Source organism: Falco biarmicus, chromosome 8 (genome assembly GCF_023638135.1).
Source record: "Falco biarmicus isolate bFalBia1 chromosome 8, bFalBia1.pri, whole genome shotgun sequence".
In the NCBI taxonomy this organism is placed as follows: Eukaryota; Metazoa; Chordata; class Aves; order Falconiformes; family Falconidae; genus Falco; species Falco biarmicus.
Window position 1 is genome coordinate 56,636,507 of NC_079295.1, and position 18,395 is coordinate 56,654,901.

At 41.9% G+C, this 18,395-nt stretch overlaps 1 protein-coding gene across 3 annotated transcripts in view; it reads left to right on the plus strand.

Annotated features, from left to right (window-relative positions):
- Positions 1 to 18,395, plus strand: part of RNF145 (ring finger protein 145) — a 52,374-nt gene extending 33,979 nt beyond the window's left edge. For all 3 annotated transcript variants that reach the window (XM_056348377.1, XM_056348376.1, XM_056348375.1), the window contains 7 exons: positions 4,380 to 4,615; positions 8,030 to 8,205; positions 10,850 to 10,990; positions 12,315 to 12,497; positions 14,374 to 14,521; positions 15,248 to 15,604; positions 16,757 to 18,395. In XM_056348377.1, the coding sequence (XP_056204352.1) occupies positions 4,380 to 4,615; positions 8,030 to 8,205; positions 10,850 to 10,990; positions 12,315 to 12,497; positions 14,374 to 14,521; positions 15,248 to 15,604; positions 16,757 to 17,200 (1,685 nt within the window). In that variant the 3' untranslated portion in view covers positions 17,201 to 18,395. The remainder of the gene's footprint in view (positions 1 to 4,379; positions 4,616 to 8,029; positions 8,206 to 10,849; positions 10,991 to 12,314; positions 12,498 to 14,373; positions 14,522 to 15,247; positions 15,605 to 16,756) is intronic.

The following is an 18,395-nucleotide window of genomic DNA, read 5'->3' on the forward strand; positions in this document are numbered from 1 at the left end:
TTTTTTCCTTTTAATTTTTTTAGTGGAGTCCCAGGGATATTTCTGATTAAAGACTTAAAGGGTTACAAGTCAAAGCTACATTTAAATTGTTTGATTAATGGCAGAGACAACTTCTATATCTAAAGATCCCAAATAAATCCTGAAGAATTGGACTTTCTAGACCGTTGCCTTACCCTTTGAACTTTGACTGGAAGAGAATAAATTCAGTGTTAAGGTTGCTACACCATACCATATGTTCTACTGAGAGGATATTGGAATATACGCACACTATGTGTGTATTAAAATTAAGCCTGAGACAAGCTTGGAAGAAGAGTCTTCCTTAATTCTTTTCACTAAGATCTATGGTTTTCATCAGATTATTGACAGATTTAGTCAGCCATGTACTGTTGGCAAAATTCAGCTGCTTTCTGTTTACTTGCAGCTGCTACTGGCAGATATAAATGAGTTTACTTCTTTACAATATGTTAGGTCTACCAGAATATATGCATCTCCAGTTTGCCTGGATCCTTACTTTGAAATATGGCATTTGTCTTTGCTTTTTATTTTGTTTTAATAGAAATAACATAGGTATTTTTCATGGGAAGGAAATCTTTAGGTATCATTTCTTCTGTCTTCTGAATTTCTAGATGTCTTGTCCAGTGACACCAAACTAAAGCCTTTAGCGTGTTTCTGTAACGAAATGTTTGTAATCAGTCCTTTGAATCTCTGTCGGGTGCAATGCAGGGTCCCATGATAAAGCAGAATCCCTCAGAGAGCTTCACAAAGCAGAAGGCAGACCTGGGCAGGAAGAGGTCAGGAGGCATTGTGTCATTCAGTAACACTTAAACAGAAACTAAACTAAGAGTCAAACCCATTATGCTTCATCCAGGTTTTAATATGAACTAAAAATAAGTGAGAAAAAGATAATACTGTTTCTATCCAGTACAGTTTTGGGTTGTAGCAGATGTCAGACTAAAGTGTCCCCTTCTTGTAATTCTTTTTTCGGAAGTAGGTGTCTGACTGTACTAGCAAATGTGTGTACATTAACATACTTAATATACCCATTATTTCCCCTGTTCTTTTAAAAGCAGCTTGGAAGTGTAATTTTAATCTTGATGGCAAGCAGTCGTCTTTGGGGAAGACCTGTGACAGTAGGCTGTGAGGCTTGAGAATGTTTTGTATAAATATGAAATACTTTCTCAAATTTCTTATATACAAGGGTATTTATCCAGTGCAGTCTGCCACATCTCAGGAGTGTACTGCACTGAACTGTGTCATCTTCACAGTAAAATGAATATACAGGTGCTTAGCTCTGTATTTTCCTTACGTGTTCTGCCAGAGTGTTGTGCTGCAGCACTGTTGCCAAAGGCACTGGGGCAGGTGCACGGGAGAATAAATGGTGCTACCTGATACAGCTCCGGTTCCTAAAAGTTCTGGTCAGAGTTCAGGGGATGATGTATGGTATGTCAGCTGGTTCACAAATGTGATCTTTGTTAATGCTTTTATTCATTAGTGCTATTTGAATGGCTCTTGTGGTCATTTCTTCCCCTTCATCTAATTCAGTCTGATGACTGTTGATTAGGGTTACTAATACATTCCTAAGTGCTGGGTGGAAGAAATAAATGTCTTTGAAGACTGCCCCTTGGATGAGCGTGTCACTTTGTGAGCATGTCAGCTGTGAGTGTTACAAAGCTGCATGGGTTTGGAAGTGATGGTACCGTGAAGACTTACTTGCTTTTTCTTAATGCACAATAATGGGATTGTATATTAACTTTCAGGTTGGTGTAGCCAGGGAATTTGTTAACATCAGCTTTTTAAAACTGGGAATGAAGTAAAGAAAGTAAAGACAGTTCCATACTCGGTGGCTTGAATGGTGGCTGTACTGCATGGGCTTTTCTTTGCACATTTTCCATTAGGTTACAAGTTGAGAGGCTTTTGGCTACCTGTCAGCAACATTTGATGTATTTGTAGAGGATTTGGGAAGGGAAAAGAATGGGCAGGGACTTAAGGCAATAGATTTCTTCCTTATTGCCTCATCCCTTAGCAGAGGAGCCTGATGTCCTGCAGGAGGATTCCAGCTGCCAGGTTCGTTAGCTGTTTTCAGTCCACAGCATTTAAGTTCAGAGTGCAAACATTCAGCTGGATTCGCTAGTCTTAGCAGATAGTGTTAAAATCTTTTAATGATTTGATATGAGGTACAAAATAATTTCTTCTGACTGGTCCTGCTGTGTTTTCTGTGAAGACTGACGGATAGTGTACAGCCCTGCTTGGAGATAAACTATGATTTCCTGCAGAGAGAGCTTTTTCTGTCCTGAGCTAAGGAGCTGCTACCCCCGTTTGAAATGGGAAGTACCAGTCACTAAAAGCTCCATTGGAGACATTTCCAGACCCTTCCTGAAGGAGTTGAGAATTGACAGGGTGCAGACTTCAGGAAGGAGATTGAGACCTCCAGAGAAAGTGCTTCGTGTTTTTCCTTGGGTGTACAGCTCTCCTTTCCATGACAAGTAGCCTTTGATCGGTGTTGAAATTAAAAAGGTGTGAGAGTCAGAGTTTAGCAGCATACTTGGCACATCATTGTTGGAGGAAAGCAAGTTTTGCTGTTGTGTGAGATGAGAGTTAAGTCAGAGGTCGTATTTTGTGATTGGAGAGCTCCAGAGTCATCCCAAAGAGCGCTGGATTAAGGCGATGTCGCAATATTTTATTTCAGCTGATGACACTTACTAAATCCTGAAGAACATATTGGATACTGGTATTTGTATCCCTTTTTGTGTGAAGCTGGGTTGCCTTAGTTACCATGAGTCGCAGAAATCCTCGCAAGCCGACTGTGCCAGGCTCCTGAATATTACAGCACAGCAGTGTGCTGGTGGTATCTTAAATAGGGTTGTAGCAACGTGTGTGTGGGCAGAGAACAACAAAGCAGAGGGAGAATGCTTCAGGGCTGGAGTCTGAACTTCTAAAAAGATTAGTGGAGTAACTTTCTCTGAGGCATTTAAGACCCAGTATGCTGTGATAGCGTCTTGCTATGAGAGCAAGGGTGCTTGTTCTGAAAAGACATCTGCTAATTCAAAAATATACCTAGCAACTTGACAGTAGAACTTAAACTTGAAAGAGGACAGTGTGAAGGAGGAAGAACTTTGTATGCTTAAGTAGTAGAGGTCAGAAATGGCTTTCAGCTCAGTTGCAGTTATTTTGAAAGCAAAAGTCCGTTCCTAGGTAGGGAAGCTAGGCAGAATGAAAGCAAAATCCTGGTATTGCTGTTTCTCCTCTTGCAGCTTCCTCTCCTTAGCCATCCAGGAGGGTTTACAAGATCAGTGAGCTTATGTGAACATACGGGGTTAGTACTGACCTAGAGGTGTTACCGGCCTTGATTTTGTTAGTCTGTGTTTTGCTAAGGCCGATTCCCGGTTTTGGGAAGGTTTGTGAAGTGCAAGCATTAGTGGAGCTAGCTCCTAAACAGACCATAAGAGCTTGGGTTTAGTACCAAGTATTGTGGCTTTCAGATGTAAGCTAATATAGATGGTGAACAAGGTTCTGCTTTTAAATAATACGCAATAAACTTTTTCCTTGCTGCAAAATGGTGAGTGAGAATTGTTCTTATCCAGGTAATGTGCATTTTGCCCCATTCCATTTCCTCTGAGATAAAGGGTACAACTTCCAGTGATTCTAATGGGAGCAGTTGTACTGGAGTGGTCTCCTCTAGAAATACCACCCTCCAGATCTCTGGGCCCATGGGAGAGATGTGCTTGTGTCCCTGCCAACTGTTAAAGATAATTTAGTTGTTAATTAACTGTCACTTGCAAGCTTCAGTGATAATTTTGAGCAGCTGCCTCAGGGCATTATGAAATTATTGAACTCTCAGCTTCTGACCTGGCTGTTCTCCTGTTGCTGTTCTTGGCCAGTAATTCCTCCTGACAGTGTAAATATTGTTGCTTTAAAAGCGATCTGGGACCTCTGATTACTTTTTTTGCATAGATGGGGATGAAGTAGCAGCATAGCTGGGCTTCAGAAAGGCTGCTGCTGTGTGTACGAATACTGATGGGATTTAAGTTGAGCTGGGGGCGCCAAGGAAAAGCGAGATGACTTGTTGGGTTAACCTCTACATGATTTATTCCTGGGATTTCATATTAATCTGAGTATGATTCTGCATGTGTTTGGGTTTACATCTCGCTAATCTCTAAAGTGAAAGCATGCACTTTGCGTAGTTTGAAAATGGGAACTTTTGTGACCCAGCAAAAGACATGGAGGAGCCTGGTTTCATAACAGATATGTCCTAGTTAGAACTGTCATAATATGCTGGATTGATAACTGTGTTGTGGAAAGATAAAGTTTTAAAATACATATTTTTTTTTTCCTGAAGGGGAGAATCAGCTTGATTATAAAATCCTGTGTCGCGTTTTCAGGTCAGCTGGTGGTATGTACGATCTGCTCCTGCGTCATGAAAACCAAACAGATCTGGCTGTTCTCTGCTCACATGCTCCCTCTGCTGGCGCGGCTTTGCCTGGTCCCTCTGGAAACGATTGTCGTCATCAACAAATTTGCCATGATATTCACTGGTTTGGAAGTTCTCTACTTTCTGGCATCGAATCTTCTGGTGCCCTATAACTTGGCAAAATCTGCATACAGAGAGCTTGTCCAGGTAAGACAGCAAACGTAAAAATTTTATTTTCCTTGGCCTGAGCCTTTTTTGCAGGAAAGAAATAAGAAAATACTTTGGTGGTAGTCTGTGCAGCTCTGTGTGTGTGTGTTCACTCGTGCTTTCTTAGCAAACTAAATTTATTTCTGTATATAGCTTCTTCTTTCTTCAGTTTATGGTAGCTTACAATTTGTATGGGTGAGCAGTTAAGACATTAGCCTGAATTATGCTGCTGGCCAGCTGTGCATGTCCACTTAGCTTAGTCCTTCCCAAGTCCAGGGTAAAAGACAAAACTGTGGCAGAATGGAATGTATTTGCAGCCTCATTAACTGAGCAAGGTAATCCCCATGCATTAATTGTAGTTGCTGTTAATTTCAAGAAAAGCGTTTGGTATGAAGAGCATTTGTAATTATGGTAGTGTTAAATCGGGAGTAACACTAAAGGTGATTTTGATTGTTACTTGCAGACAGTGATTTGAAAGGTCTGTAGTGTTTTTTTAGAACAGCAGCATTGCTGAGACCTCTAACAAGAGTTAGCAGAAGCAGAGAAGAGTGATCTAACATGTATCCATTTTGTTAATGCTTTGACATCTGATAATATACTTGGTTGAAAAGACACTTTGTCAGTGGTACAGAAACATCACCTCATGTTTTTTGTATAAAAATAAATGTATGTGTGTATGCATCTTTCTGTATATTTCAGTGTAAAAAGATGGATGCTTGCTTGACTTCTGACTGACCCGCAGTTTCAGCTCACCACTTGCTGGACTTGTTTTTTTTTTTTTCAAATCAAGCCATTGGTTTTCTGCCTTCTGCTCTTCAGTCCAGTAGCAGTCTGAAAACTTGTTAAGCTCTTTCAAAGCAGTCTTTAAATCGTCTTTGCTGTCATATCTGTAATACGCAAACAAAAACTTGGCAGCAGTAGGTGTCTGGTGTGCCAAGGTCTCAGCTTGTCATGCTGATCATTACTGTCTGGTTATTTATTTTGTATGTAATTGGTCTGTGGAGCAGGATTATCCTTCTGTGTTTGTACAGCACCTAGCATGGTCTGATCTCATCTGTAACTAGCTTGTAAATTTGCTGGTTAAAAACTTATTCATGACCTAATGGGCAAAGCTTCAATATCCTTGTTTTCCAGTGACAATAGGAAAATTATACTTACAGTTTACTTGGAGTGGTAACATTTGGGGTAAAACAGTTACACATCTTTGCAGCTCGAAGACTGGCGACAGATTTGAACTAGCACTTCCATTTTCCTTGTGCGTAAATGGATGCAGAGTTTAGCTTCCTGAAGTCAGATTCAGATTGGATGTGGATTTAGTCATGTATCTATCTATAATTAGGCACTTATGTTTAAAACACTTCAGCATCTTATGGAAGTTTTAATTTGAAAATACATTCTGGGGTGAGGTGGTAAGTAGTGGTTTCTTGCTGGTTGTTGTTGCGGGGGTTGGTGTTTGTTTGTGAGAACTGTATTCTAAATATAGCTGTTACACAAGTTTCCTCATCTCTAGGATTGCTTGTCTCCCCTATCGTGGCCCCCTCCCCCCCCCCCCCCCAAGTATTTCAAATCTTTGTATGCCAGGCTGTATTACAGTGTTATGAGGAAGAAGTATTCCCTGTACGTGGCCTTTGGGCACTGATCATACTCTTTCTCCTGACTTTCTATGTGGAGGGCATAAAGTTTTTTTTCTTGGAAATACAGAGAAAATAGCAGAAACTTTATAATGGAGCACTGGGTTTGTAATAGAGCATTGTATGCTGCTTTTCTAAATGCATGTAATAGAGAGTGGGTTGAAATTGAAAGTTGTGTGAGAGTGGTTTTTGTATTGTACTGACACATGGGGAAACAGGATTTTTGTTTCTAAAGAGCTTGCTGCTCTTTACCTATGTTCCTGAAACAACAGGAAAAAAAAAAAAGTCTCATAATGTATTCATATATTTGCTTGCAACTCTACTACAAATCAAGCTTAGTATGCTTATTCCAGAGGAGGATATTGCTATTTTGTCTTGAGTATTTTCCTACTTACATTTCCGTCGCTATAACTTTGTGCAGTTGTTAGTTTTGAATGATGCCTTCATCCTGGTGTTTGTGAGTTTATTACTATTTTAGGCTGGATTTGATTGCTGGTTTGGTTATCGGTGGCAAAAATTTTGTGAATATTAGGATATTAAACACCAGAGTGTTTCCTGAGACAGCCCTAACAGGTGGGCCGAGGCAGCTTTGTGTATAATGGTATAATTTAAAAGCAGGTCCAGAACCGTGGCTGCCTACTTGGAGCCAGAAATACCTCATGGTTATGAAATACCTCATGGTTATGAATCTACATGATCAGAATAGCGTGACCCTTTTCCGATGTGGTGGAGCACTCTGCCAGGAGCTAGCTGCATGGGATTGCTTGCGTTGGTCCCAGGCCAAGGGTAAGGCCAAGGGAGCCTCCTGAGGGCAGGTGCACTTCCTTCACAAGTCTGTGTGCAAAGCTGAAAGCAGGAGCTTGGCGCTGTATCCCTGCCAGCAGCGTGTTGCTTGTCCATCAGCCACAGAGCATCCTGCAGCGGGTCCCATGAATGTAATATCTCTCATGCTTGTCATGGAGCCCTAAGTAGCAGCTTTTTTAGCGTTCGCTAAAATTTGCTAGCCATTAGGGGTTGTATGTCGTGGGAAGCAGGTGATGAGGAAATAGTAGCTAAGAGTGATTTCCTTTTGACCTTTTGTATTAAGTCCAGCTACTTGAAGTTCCAGCTTCTTGGCAACCACTGCATTGTAACTTAGTCTCTGCAATACAAAAGAAGTAATTTGAGCTTCAGTCTCTTCTGAAATAATTTGAGGATTCATTTCAAAACACTTTGTGGATTAGGAGCAGTTAGGAGTCTGGTACATGATTTTGAGGTATTTAAACATAAAATGTCTGAGATATTAAGTTTTTTCTTAAAAACAGGTCATCAAAGCAGATGTACGGTGCTGAAGTGATGTGGCTTACATTTCAGTATCCAGTGTGTGCAGTGACTTGGCAGTAGCTACAGAGAAAGCAATGTTGCTGTGACTTAAGCTGAGCAAAAAGGTCTGATAGGGTTGTACATGAGCTGGAGATGTGTCGTCGCCCCTCTGGCTGTGAGTGGGCTGCAGTCAGCAGCTCCGAGCCACTTACTCACAGGAAAGGGCTGGTCTGATAGTTTGCTGCGCAGAAAAAGTACTTCTCTCTGCTTCAAGACGGACAATGGTAACACACCACTGCTGAACCTGGGCCCTCCTTTTGTCAAACTGCAGTTTGATGTACATCCTCTTTTTCCTTTGGGATGACCGATGCCATGTGAATTATCCTTAGCTTCCTTGTAGTTACATTGTTGACTGTCCTTTTGTTATCAAATCATAGGTGCTGTGAACCAGTAACAAACTGCATTTTTCTGTCTTGCCCAGGTGGTGGAGGTGTATGGTCTCCTGGCTTTGGGGATGTCTCTGTGGAACCAGCTGGTCGTCCCAGTTCTTTTCATGGTGTTTTGGCTTGTCTTATTTGCTCTTCAGATCTATTCCTATTTCAGTACACGGGACCAGCCTGCCTCAAGAGAGAGGCTCCTCTTCCTCTTCTTGACAAGGTAATTAACTAGTCTGCAAATAGTTGGGTTTTCTGTTTTGACTATCTTCTGAAATGAATGTTTGTATTCTTTTAGAGACTAGATATGTAGATTGGCTTTATTGCATTTGGATACGCAACAAATATTTGTTCTTATCATAGTGACCGTGTATGCAAACCCTGTTAAGCTTGCCTTTCACAGGCATGTATCCCGTTCAGAACAGACAGCATTAGTAGAACTGTGGGAGAGTTCCCAAAGAAAGCAAAATACTCCTTTGATGAGGGAATAGCTATAATTAGCACTTTGGTCTAGAAGTTGTTTTCAGTATACAAGTTGCTTTTAAGTCTGAGATGTTTCAGCTGAAGTTCAGTCCAGCTGGTATCTTATTCATGATCATGTCTCTTTCTGAGCCTTCCATGCCTTGTTTCATCATTGTGGTGTGAGACACCTCCTTGTCACCCAAGCAGCCAAAGTACCCAACTCCCAAAGTAACTTTTGAGCCCAGAGGTTAATTTGGCAGAGGTGTAAAGATCTTAAAGGTTATCAGATTCCTAAAAGCTTTGTTAAAACTGATTGTAAAATAGAGAGGCCTGTGTTAGTGCTGTTATTGAGAGAAAGGCAGCATTTGAGGGATGCTTCTGGCTGGAATCTATCTGCCTTTGGCTGTTGTTTAACTAGAAACAGCGTAGAAAAGGGAGCAGGAGTGTAGGGCAGAGAGGAACTGGGTGTGTTGCAGGAGGTAGGATAGACAAATTAGATAGTGTAATACTGGGATGGGGAGAAAAGAGGCAAAAGTTGTCTAAACACACAGATAACACAGGAAATATTCTTTAGAGGCCATACATTGTTAGCTCTGCTGTTTGGGTGGCAATTTCTTTGAGTAACTTGATCATCACTACAGTTTCCAATCAGACTTTACAATTGCTTGGCTTTTTCTTGCCTCTGTGTGTGTGTATGTCTTGTCTATGGTGTGATAGTGTAAGCTGTCAAAATTAATTATCATTAAGGAGAAATGCCAGAGATTTTATTGCATGTAGTATTAAATTGCTTACAGCATCACTGCATTATATAAAAGCACTATGTTACCTGTTTAACTAAATCATTGGTGGTGTCTGAAGTTTTTCCTCCTGTTCCCCTCTGCTGCAATTTTAGTTTTGTTGCAATAGAGTGCTGCATTTAGCAGATAGCAGAGGTGGGGGAAGTGATTCTTTTCCTTGCAGATCAGTTGAGTTTATTTCTGCACCAAATAATTAGATTTCTGTTTGTGGCAGAACAGGGAACTTGCTTTGCAGACTTGCAGTTGGCTTGATCTGTGAGTGAATGAATATCAGTTGATCTCTGAAGTTCTCCCTGAAATTGGAAAAATAGATAAAAGCTATGTAAGTGTTCTCAATGTTCTCAGCTCTGTCACAGTAGAAAAATTCTAAATGGTTCTGCATCTTAAAAACACGAACTCAGGTAATACCACTAACAGCCTCTTACCCCTTCAGAGGGAGCTGAAGTACCTTGTCAGGTCAGTTAATAATGTGGTGCTGCTGGCTGTTTAACAAAATGGAAGAAAAGGTGTGCTCTTCCATGAAAGTGAGTGAATTCTGCATCTGTACCCTTTAAGTGTAATGAGTGCTTAAAACAGTGTAGCTGGAGTTCAGGTGAGAGCAGCTGGGGGGGGTGCAGAACAGCTGTCTGATTTTCATAAGGTCAGAGTGGCTGTACTAGGTCAGACCAAATACTGACCTAGCCTAGGGGCCAGTTTCCAGCAGTGGCTGTAAATTACCTTGGATGGTGCATGTCGGGATTTCTGGAGGTGTCACCTGTGGCTGACAGCCAGTTCTTTACCCTAGCGTTGGGGCACGTGGTGGGTGCGCTGCACTGCACTCCCCTTACTCTGGTGGTGGCATGTTTCAGAAGCCAGAGTACTCTCTGAGGCTTAGGCTGCTCCAAACATTGCAGTGCCGGGATCAGCTGAAGAGCAGCCCCAAGGTGAGGGAGATGTGCTCTCAGCACTGTCAAATGAATGCTGGGGTCTCGGTCTTTGAGACTTCACTGCTGTAGCAAAAGAGAGGAAGAAGCCTGCTGAGGGTGAATATTCTTCGCTGTGTTATTTTGCTGCTTCTGGCTCAACACTTTGAAAGACAGATGTTGCCTACCTGAATCGGACGTGAACTAAAGGCTACCAAAAAGCCCCCAGTCTCCCAGTAGTGTTTTATCAGTTGGGTGTTTGTTTGCACTGTTGTGAATCTGAGTGTCAAGGGCCTGAAAGAGTCCATCCGCTTTAACCCTGTGTTTCTGGTAGCTGGCTGAAATTTCAGCAAGCCGCCTGGATGCGTTGTGGCTGACAAATTGCCTTTTGGTTGTGAAAACCCTACGGCAGCAGGACAGTGCCACCGTGTGACAGCGCTGGAGAGGGACGGCAGAAACACCGTAGCACAGCAGCGTTAGCTGGGGTGAACTTGTGTCTTGGAAAGAAGGAACAGAATAAGGCTCACCTTTCTCTCTTTATAGGAGGGTTTCATGGCAGTGTAGAGCTTTTCATGTTTTCATTAAGCCAATCCAATTTTGCTTTAAAACCAGCTTGCACAGTTAACAGAACAAAGGGAGAGCTCATCACATGGATTTTAATTAACAGACCTTTTCTTTTTGTTTTTTTTCCCCTCTCTCCTCCCAGCATTGCCGAATGCTGTAGCACGCCGTACTCGCTGCTGGGCTTGGTCTTTACAGTCTCTTTTGTTGCTTTGGGAGTTCTGACTCTCTGCAAGTTTTACTTGCAGGGTTACCGAGCATTCATGAACGATCCTGCTATGAACAGGTAAGTACCTTGTTGTGCCTAGGTCTAAAAAGAAGCAGACAAAAAGGGATATATGTAGAAATATATGGGTTGCATTGTAGTGTTTTAACTTATGAACTCCTGGGTATCCTTGACAGGCTTTTTGTAGGCCAGTCTGTGTGTGTTAGAAGCACTTGAGGTGAAAATGGACTTTTTGTGAGATGGTTCACTTCTGTTAACAAATTCAGGGCTATTAGTTGGGGTTTATGATTGCACAGTTTGATCATCTTAGCGCTTTCATTTTCATGAGTCACTGGAAAATTTTCACATGCTTGGATAATATGCTTCATACTTCTGTTTCCTCATTCACCCTGTAGTCATGTGTGAAACGTTACTAATCTATGAGGCTTAAAACACAGCTTTGTATGGATTGCCTGTAAATTACTATGGGAAATAGCCAAAATGTAGAAACTGCTTTTTCTTAATGCTTGTCCCAGCTTGTCTAATATGAAATTGGGATCCTAGGTATGACACTACCTTTCTCCATTATTCCATTAACTCTATCGAATAAAGTTCAGACTGTATGCAAATGAGGACTTCAAGATGTGGAAGCAAAAATGGTATAATTTGGGGTTGCCCAGGAGCAGTCTACATAAAAGCATCTTTTGGGGAAGCATGCATTTCTGGGCGATCTGCACTTGAACTGCATCAACTACTGGTGCTGAATTGTGGTCCTTGGAGGTACTAAATTCAGGCAGAGGTTCCAAGCAAAAAAAGAAGCGGACAGCTGTATAAAATAAACTGAAAATGGCTAAACTGCTGATTTGCCTAAACTGAGCACCGGCTGGGGTGTTGAGTCAAGGCTGTTTCCCCAGGGCCAAAGGACAGGCAAGAGGGTGGTAATGGGGAAATATAACAGGTGGAGAGGATCTTCATGGTGATCTAGGAGCAAGCCTGACTGGTGCCCAGGTGTAGACGTAGCAGGGCTGCTTTGGGCTTGTGTAGGCAACACTGAGACTGGTGGGTTCCTCATCTTAAGACACAACTTGGGTCCTTAAAGTGCTTTGTGCCAGGGGGACTCTCTCGCTGGGTGGTGCCTGCTGGGCTGGTTGTAGGCCACTCGCTGCTAGTCAGGAGCAGGGTTCTGAAATCTGCTAGTTCCTGAACCCCAAGGCTTCAGCATTTCTGGAAAAGATTCCTCTCTGGATAAAGCCCTAGCAGGGACATCAGTAAAAGCTACATCCAGTGGCATTAGAAGGGTTATGGCAGAAACAGTTTATTTCCTGGTGTTTCTAGATGTATTTTTGAACTAGCTTTGACACACAAAGATGTGATTGATTGTTCTTTTGACTGTGTTCATCTGCAGGGGAATGACTGAAGGAGTCACACTCCTGATCCTGGCTGTGCAGACAGGTTTGATTGAGCTCCAAGTTGTGCATCGGGCGTTCCTGCTCAGTATTATTCTTTTCATTGTGGTGGCATCCATACTTCAGTCCATGCTGGAAATTGCTGATCCCATTGTCTTGGCATTGGGGGCCTCAAGGGACAAGTAAGAGACTGATTTCCTAAACTGAAAGTTACTCAATGCTGTTTTAGGAGGTGATAAACTGGGGATTGATGGCCAGATTTGGGTTTTTAGTAGCTTGTAAAGTTACCCTGCCTTTTCTGTATGCAGAATTCTTTTCTAGTCTAAATTCTTTAGCTTTTCCCTCTCTTCCCTACTCCCTCAAGGGCACATAGGAACACTTTTTACCCTGCTGTATGCTGGCAAACTGGGGTGACTTTGGTCACCTCCTCTTGCTCAGGACTGCGTCCATCCTGCCTGTGCAATGCTGTGCTGTTCTGCAGTTGCTGGCTGCCCACTCCAAGTGTTACGCTGCTCAGTGGTTATTCTTCCTAGGAAGAGCGTCAGTGCACTGTGCTTTCAGTTAAGCAAATCCAGGACTCCAGTGCCTGTGCTGTCCCCACCCACGTTCGATTGTGGGGATTTGCAGAATGGTTTTCATTAACCTCCTCTGCAGTTGGGTAGGTTTTCCTCTAATGCAGCGGTCTCTGGCAGCTATTGAGGATGCAAAGTTTCTAGAAATTACCTTGTGTTAGATATTGTCAAACCTCTTTTTTTTTTTTGTGAGGCTGTGATCACAAAATGATAGGGTTTACTGGCAGAAAATGAGAGGTGGAAGGCTTGCATTAGTGTTCTGATGCATGTGAGATTAATTTGAAGGGCTGTATTGGTATCTGGTGTTCTTGTATTAAGCTGTTTGTATCTTTAATTGCTTATGACTTTTCCCTTTCTGTAACCTGTAAGTGAAGAAATAAAAGAGGTTTATTTATGTGTAGAGAGTTTGTTTAGCTTAGAGGCTACTTGTAACTGGCGTGTTCTGCCTGCAGCACGTTAAATTCAAATATAGTAACAGAGGGAAAGGGAGTAGGGCCAGGATAGGAGCCTCTGCCCAGCTTAAACAAGCAGCCTGTGATGATAGGGAGTCTTAACTCTCTTCTGCCAGATCTCACAGGCAGTTCTAAATCAACTAGGATCAGGATAAATTCCACTTCAGTGCTCCCTTTCTCCCTCGCACACAGACACAGAATTGCAGACCTCGTAGTAGCATTCTGATGTTTCTTCAGACTGTGTTAAACAAGCCGGTTTCTGCTGTTGTCCTGTCCCTCCAATACTTTCACTTTTTCCATACTTCACTTCCAGTGCTAAATGAGGTTAAAATACAATCTGAAGAACATGTAGAGGTAGTATAGTAAATTACCAGAGATATTCTGAAAGCCTTCACGAATGGATGCTTGTAAAAAGATTGATAGTGTTTTTAGGCTGAGGAGGAGATTAGGAAGAAGTGAATGATAGGAGCAGAGTCAGGACTGGCAGAGATGAATGTTCCAGTCCTGCTACATTTCTTCTTTTGTGATCCCTGAATTGGGGAATATACTGCTAAAAGCAGCAGGGTTAAGTCTGCTGATGAAAGGAAATACCTTTGCCCCATGCATATTAGCAAAAAGATGTAGAAGAGTTGTAATAAGTATATAATCTGGGAGAACTCTGTTTATATAGAAGAGTGTATGAACAGTTACATGTATATTTAATATTTTTATTTTAATGTCTTTCCTCTGAAATGTTCAGTATCTCGGGTACTTCCACTGACTTGACCCATTACGACAATTACTGTATGTGAATTTTTGCCCATAATCTTTGTGCTGAAAACAGCAAAGGTCGGATCAGAGGGAACTTTTCATACTGTAGGTGTTGTAAGTATGCATGCTGGAAATGAGACTGTGCCCAAGTAAAATAGAAACTCCTTTCAACAAGTTAAAGCTTTCCACAAACACCTAACATAGCTACATCCAGCAGTCAGGCTGTTCTTATTCTGACACTCAAATGTAACTTAAAAAATAAAAACCTGTTGTGTTGTTTGCAGGAGTCTGTGGAAGCACTTCCGAGCAGTCAGCCTCTGTTTGTTCTTACTCGTGTTCCCTGCGTACATGGCCTACATGATTTGTCAGTTTTTCCACATGGATTTCTGGCTGTTGATCATTATCTCCAGCAGTATTCTAACCTCTCTTCAGGTAGGAAGGTTAGCCCTGTACCAGCCATGAAGCCCTGCGTTAACTGTGATCCTGTTACTCTGGGAGAGGGCAGAAATACGTGATAAAAGAATGTGGATGATGGAAGGGCAGAAGTACAAGATAGGATATAAAAATCTCTTTCTTTATCCTGTATCTGAGGCTAAAGAGCTCTTGGGGTGGGCAGAGAACATAGGTGAATGGAAATCTATTTCAAATTGTAAAGTCAAAAGGCTTTTGAGGGCATAACTATCATAGTGACAAGCGTTGTGGTTTCCCCCCACACTCCCTCCTTCCCCGAGTACTTATTTATGTACTGTTGCATGGCTCTTTTGAAAGTAATCTGATGTTCAAACACAGTAGTGTAAATACAGGCAATGTTTTGTGCTATGAGTATTTGTTATAACTTGGGGTTTTTTAATTATTGAATTTATAAAATCACTCCTCGTGATGCAAAGCACTTTTTTTTTAGTCAACTCAGCTGTGTTCTGGACTCAGGAAAGTACAGAAGGGGGAGTACTTGGGAACAAGCTTAAATGCTTTGCAAGAAAGAGTGACTTTTATTTGTCTTGAAGTTCAGCAACAATTTTACTCCTCTGAGGCTTGCCTGCCCTGCCCTCTGTCTGATTTGGGAGCTTGTGGGTACAGAGCAAGGTGGACAGTGCGGAAGGACATAAGCTCCAGTTCAGAACTGAATGCTGAACTCATGGTCTTGCAACTGTGTTACAGGTGCTTGGGACGCTCTTCATTTATGTTTTGTTTATGGTGGAGGAGTTCAGAAAAGAACCCGTAGAAAATATGGATGATGTGATTTATTATGTAAATGGCACGTACCGGCTGCTGGAGTTCCTCGTCGCTCTCTGTGTGGTGGCGTACGGTGTCTCAGAAACGATCTTTGGTGAATGGACTGTGATGGGTTCTGTGATCATCTTCATTCACTCCTATTACAACGTGTGGTTGCGGGCCCAACTGGGATGGAAGAGTTTCCTTCTTCGCAGAGATGCTGTGAATAAGATAAAATCACTGCCAGTTGCCACAAAAGAGCAGTTAGAGCAACACAATGATATCTGTGCCATCTGCTACCAGGTATGAATGGAAGTGTGAAAAGATTGACTTGAATTGAAATACGTCTAGACTGTCAAGTTCAGACCACAACTAGTAAAACAAGTTCCTTACGTTTAATGAGTGAGAATGTTGTGCTCAAAAAGTTACGTGAATTACCCAGTCTTCTGCTTTGTGTAAATGGATTTGGAGTACAGTTGCTGGGATAGTTTTTATGAATAAAGAGATAGTTTGGATATGTTTAAACTTTCATTCGTTTTTCTCCAGTTACACAACAAACCGTGTCCTTGAGCTTCTTTGAAACTTCTGGTATTTGGGTTGATCTGGTCTCAACAGTAACAGCAAATGTGCCCTTTCTTCATTAGTGGAAGATTATTTTTTTTTTTTTATGGTGACAGACAATGTGTATTCAGTAGCTGATTTGTTATTATTCCGTAGAAGCAGCTCTGTCTCTACAGACATTGTTACTTTCACTTTATGTGCAATGTCAGCTTTATAACAGAAACCTAATTATCAAAAGGTTAAGGGTCTTTCTAATGTAAGCCAGCAGATATAAGTACCTTAGAAATTAATGCTGAAAGTAATATCTTTATCGCACCTCTAACTCCAAAGTCTCTCTTTCTCTTGGATAGAAAATGTAGCTATGTATGACAGTGAAAGAACCATCCTAAGATTAGTAGTGTGGAATTGGAGTGACTCCAAACTTGATACAAATTCTTTGAAGAGTAAAACTACTGGTACCAGATTGAATGATGGTGTTTGAAGCACCGGACTAAGTAATATGTGGGTCTCGGCTGCCGTAATTGGGGTGTTAACTTCATTTCTGATTTGCTGCTGTTACATGTTGTATCTGTAAGTGCGGTGTTTTAACTTGCACAGTTGTTTCTTAAGCCAACTAATCCTGTGATTCTCATTCTAGAAAAACTCTTTTTATAATAAGACTTTATAAACAAAGCTTTTTGCCTAATTTCTAAACACTGTAATAACAAGCAGCCAGACTTGGCCTGTGTTTGAATTGTGTGTGTACTTGAATGTGTGGAGACTTGCTGGTATGAAGGAAGGAACGTTCTCTTGCCTGTGGACTGTGGCTAGTGGACCCATTAGGTGTATGAGGTGAGGGGAGAGGAACGGGATTACAAATAATATGGTCTTTCTTTTTTTTTTTATGCCTTTCAGGATATGAAAACTGCTGTAATCACACCATGTAGCCATTTTTTTCATGCGGGTTGTCTTAAGAAATGGCTGTATGTGCAAGAAACCTGCCCTCTGTGCCACTGCCAACTTAAGAGCCCTTCACAGCTACCGGGACTGGGACCAGAGGCAGTTCAACAGCCAAATCCTAGTGCAGAGCAAAATCCCAGCCCTGGAGATGCAGCTGAGCCTCCTGGTATTGAACATGACAACGGGCCAAATGTGAAAGACAGCTCTAGCGAGAGCAATGGACAGGTCGCAGGTGGGCAGGACGGCCCGGAGGCCTCTGCTGAGATGGAAGGGTCTCAAAGCATGGATGGTGACACGAGCCGGTGCGAGGCCAGCCAGGGAGCAGCTTGTGCTGCAGAACTCACTGCAGTCCCGGACGGATGCCCTGCTCAAGACCCAAGGGTTTGTGTCCAGCTCTAAGGTGACAAAGGATGACGTGGGAACAAACACATTTCAGAGATCCAAGTCTGACTCAGAAGAAAACCTATCCTTCCACAGCTGTGAAAGAAGCGTAGCTATTAATGCTGGTCAAAATGTAATCTCCCATGCTGATTTTTATGGGCTGCTTGGTAGTGGTAACTCCAGTGAGACGTAGTAGAAATGACTCCAGAAGCTCTCTGAACTGTGGGCATAGGAAGGATGTCTGGAAATAAATTGCAGTGAGTGTTTTCAAGATGTAGGTGAGGAACAAGAGGTCTGTGAGAGGTTGTAGACAGACTGACAGAATGCTAGCTTTTGTTTTGGGCAGGAAGAGGGTGTCGCATCGAGCCACGTCCCAGGGTACCTGAGCGGCGTTAAGTGCAGTGAGTTGCCAGTCTCTGGCTGAGGTGCAGCTTTGGTTGCTGACAAAATCTTTTCTGGATCGTGAGCAAAAATCAAAGATACAACATCAGTGATTGTACTAGAAGATGGAAGCACACTTAATACGTCATGTGTATGCTTTGGGTGTTCTTGGTGGGGCAGTTGCATTTGAATTCATGTAATCTATAGTGACTCTTGACTTTTATGACGGAGTCTTCAATATTTCGATGTATATGAAACTTTTGCTAATAATGGGCACAGTCTGGGCTGCATGAAGTGAACTAAAGCTCTAATGAACACTTTGGCCTCCACTGCCGTGTGCGGGAGGAAAGTGGGATAAGTTTTAGGGCACAGATAGAGGCCTTGCAGTACTGTGCTGTGTAATGTTTAATTCTTGCAGCTGAATTAAAACAGTATTAAACTCTGGCGATATTTGCACTTTGGGAATGAGTACATTATTGTGTATGATCAGACTCCGCAAATGCCACTTTTAAAGCTGTTAATAGGTTTGCACCTTTTTTCTTTGACAAGGACATGTCCATACTTAAATTTTTACATTCATCATGGCTTCAAGTAGAACTAGGGACTGGGGTGGGGGAATAGGTGGGAGTAGGGGGCAGGCAATTTTTTTATGTGAATTTTGATATGAAGAGAAAATTAGTCACTTATTTATACGATAGGCTTGACTCAAGTGTTTTTCAAAGTCGGTATTCCTAATGTGAAATGTGATACTATTTTATTTTTAGTAGTAAATTTGGATGTAGACTGACAGACATAGCTGAATGTCTTAATAAATTACATTTGAAGATTTTTA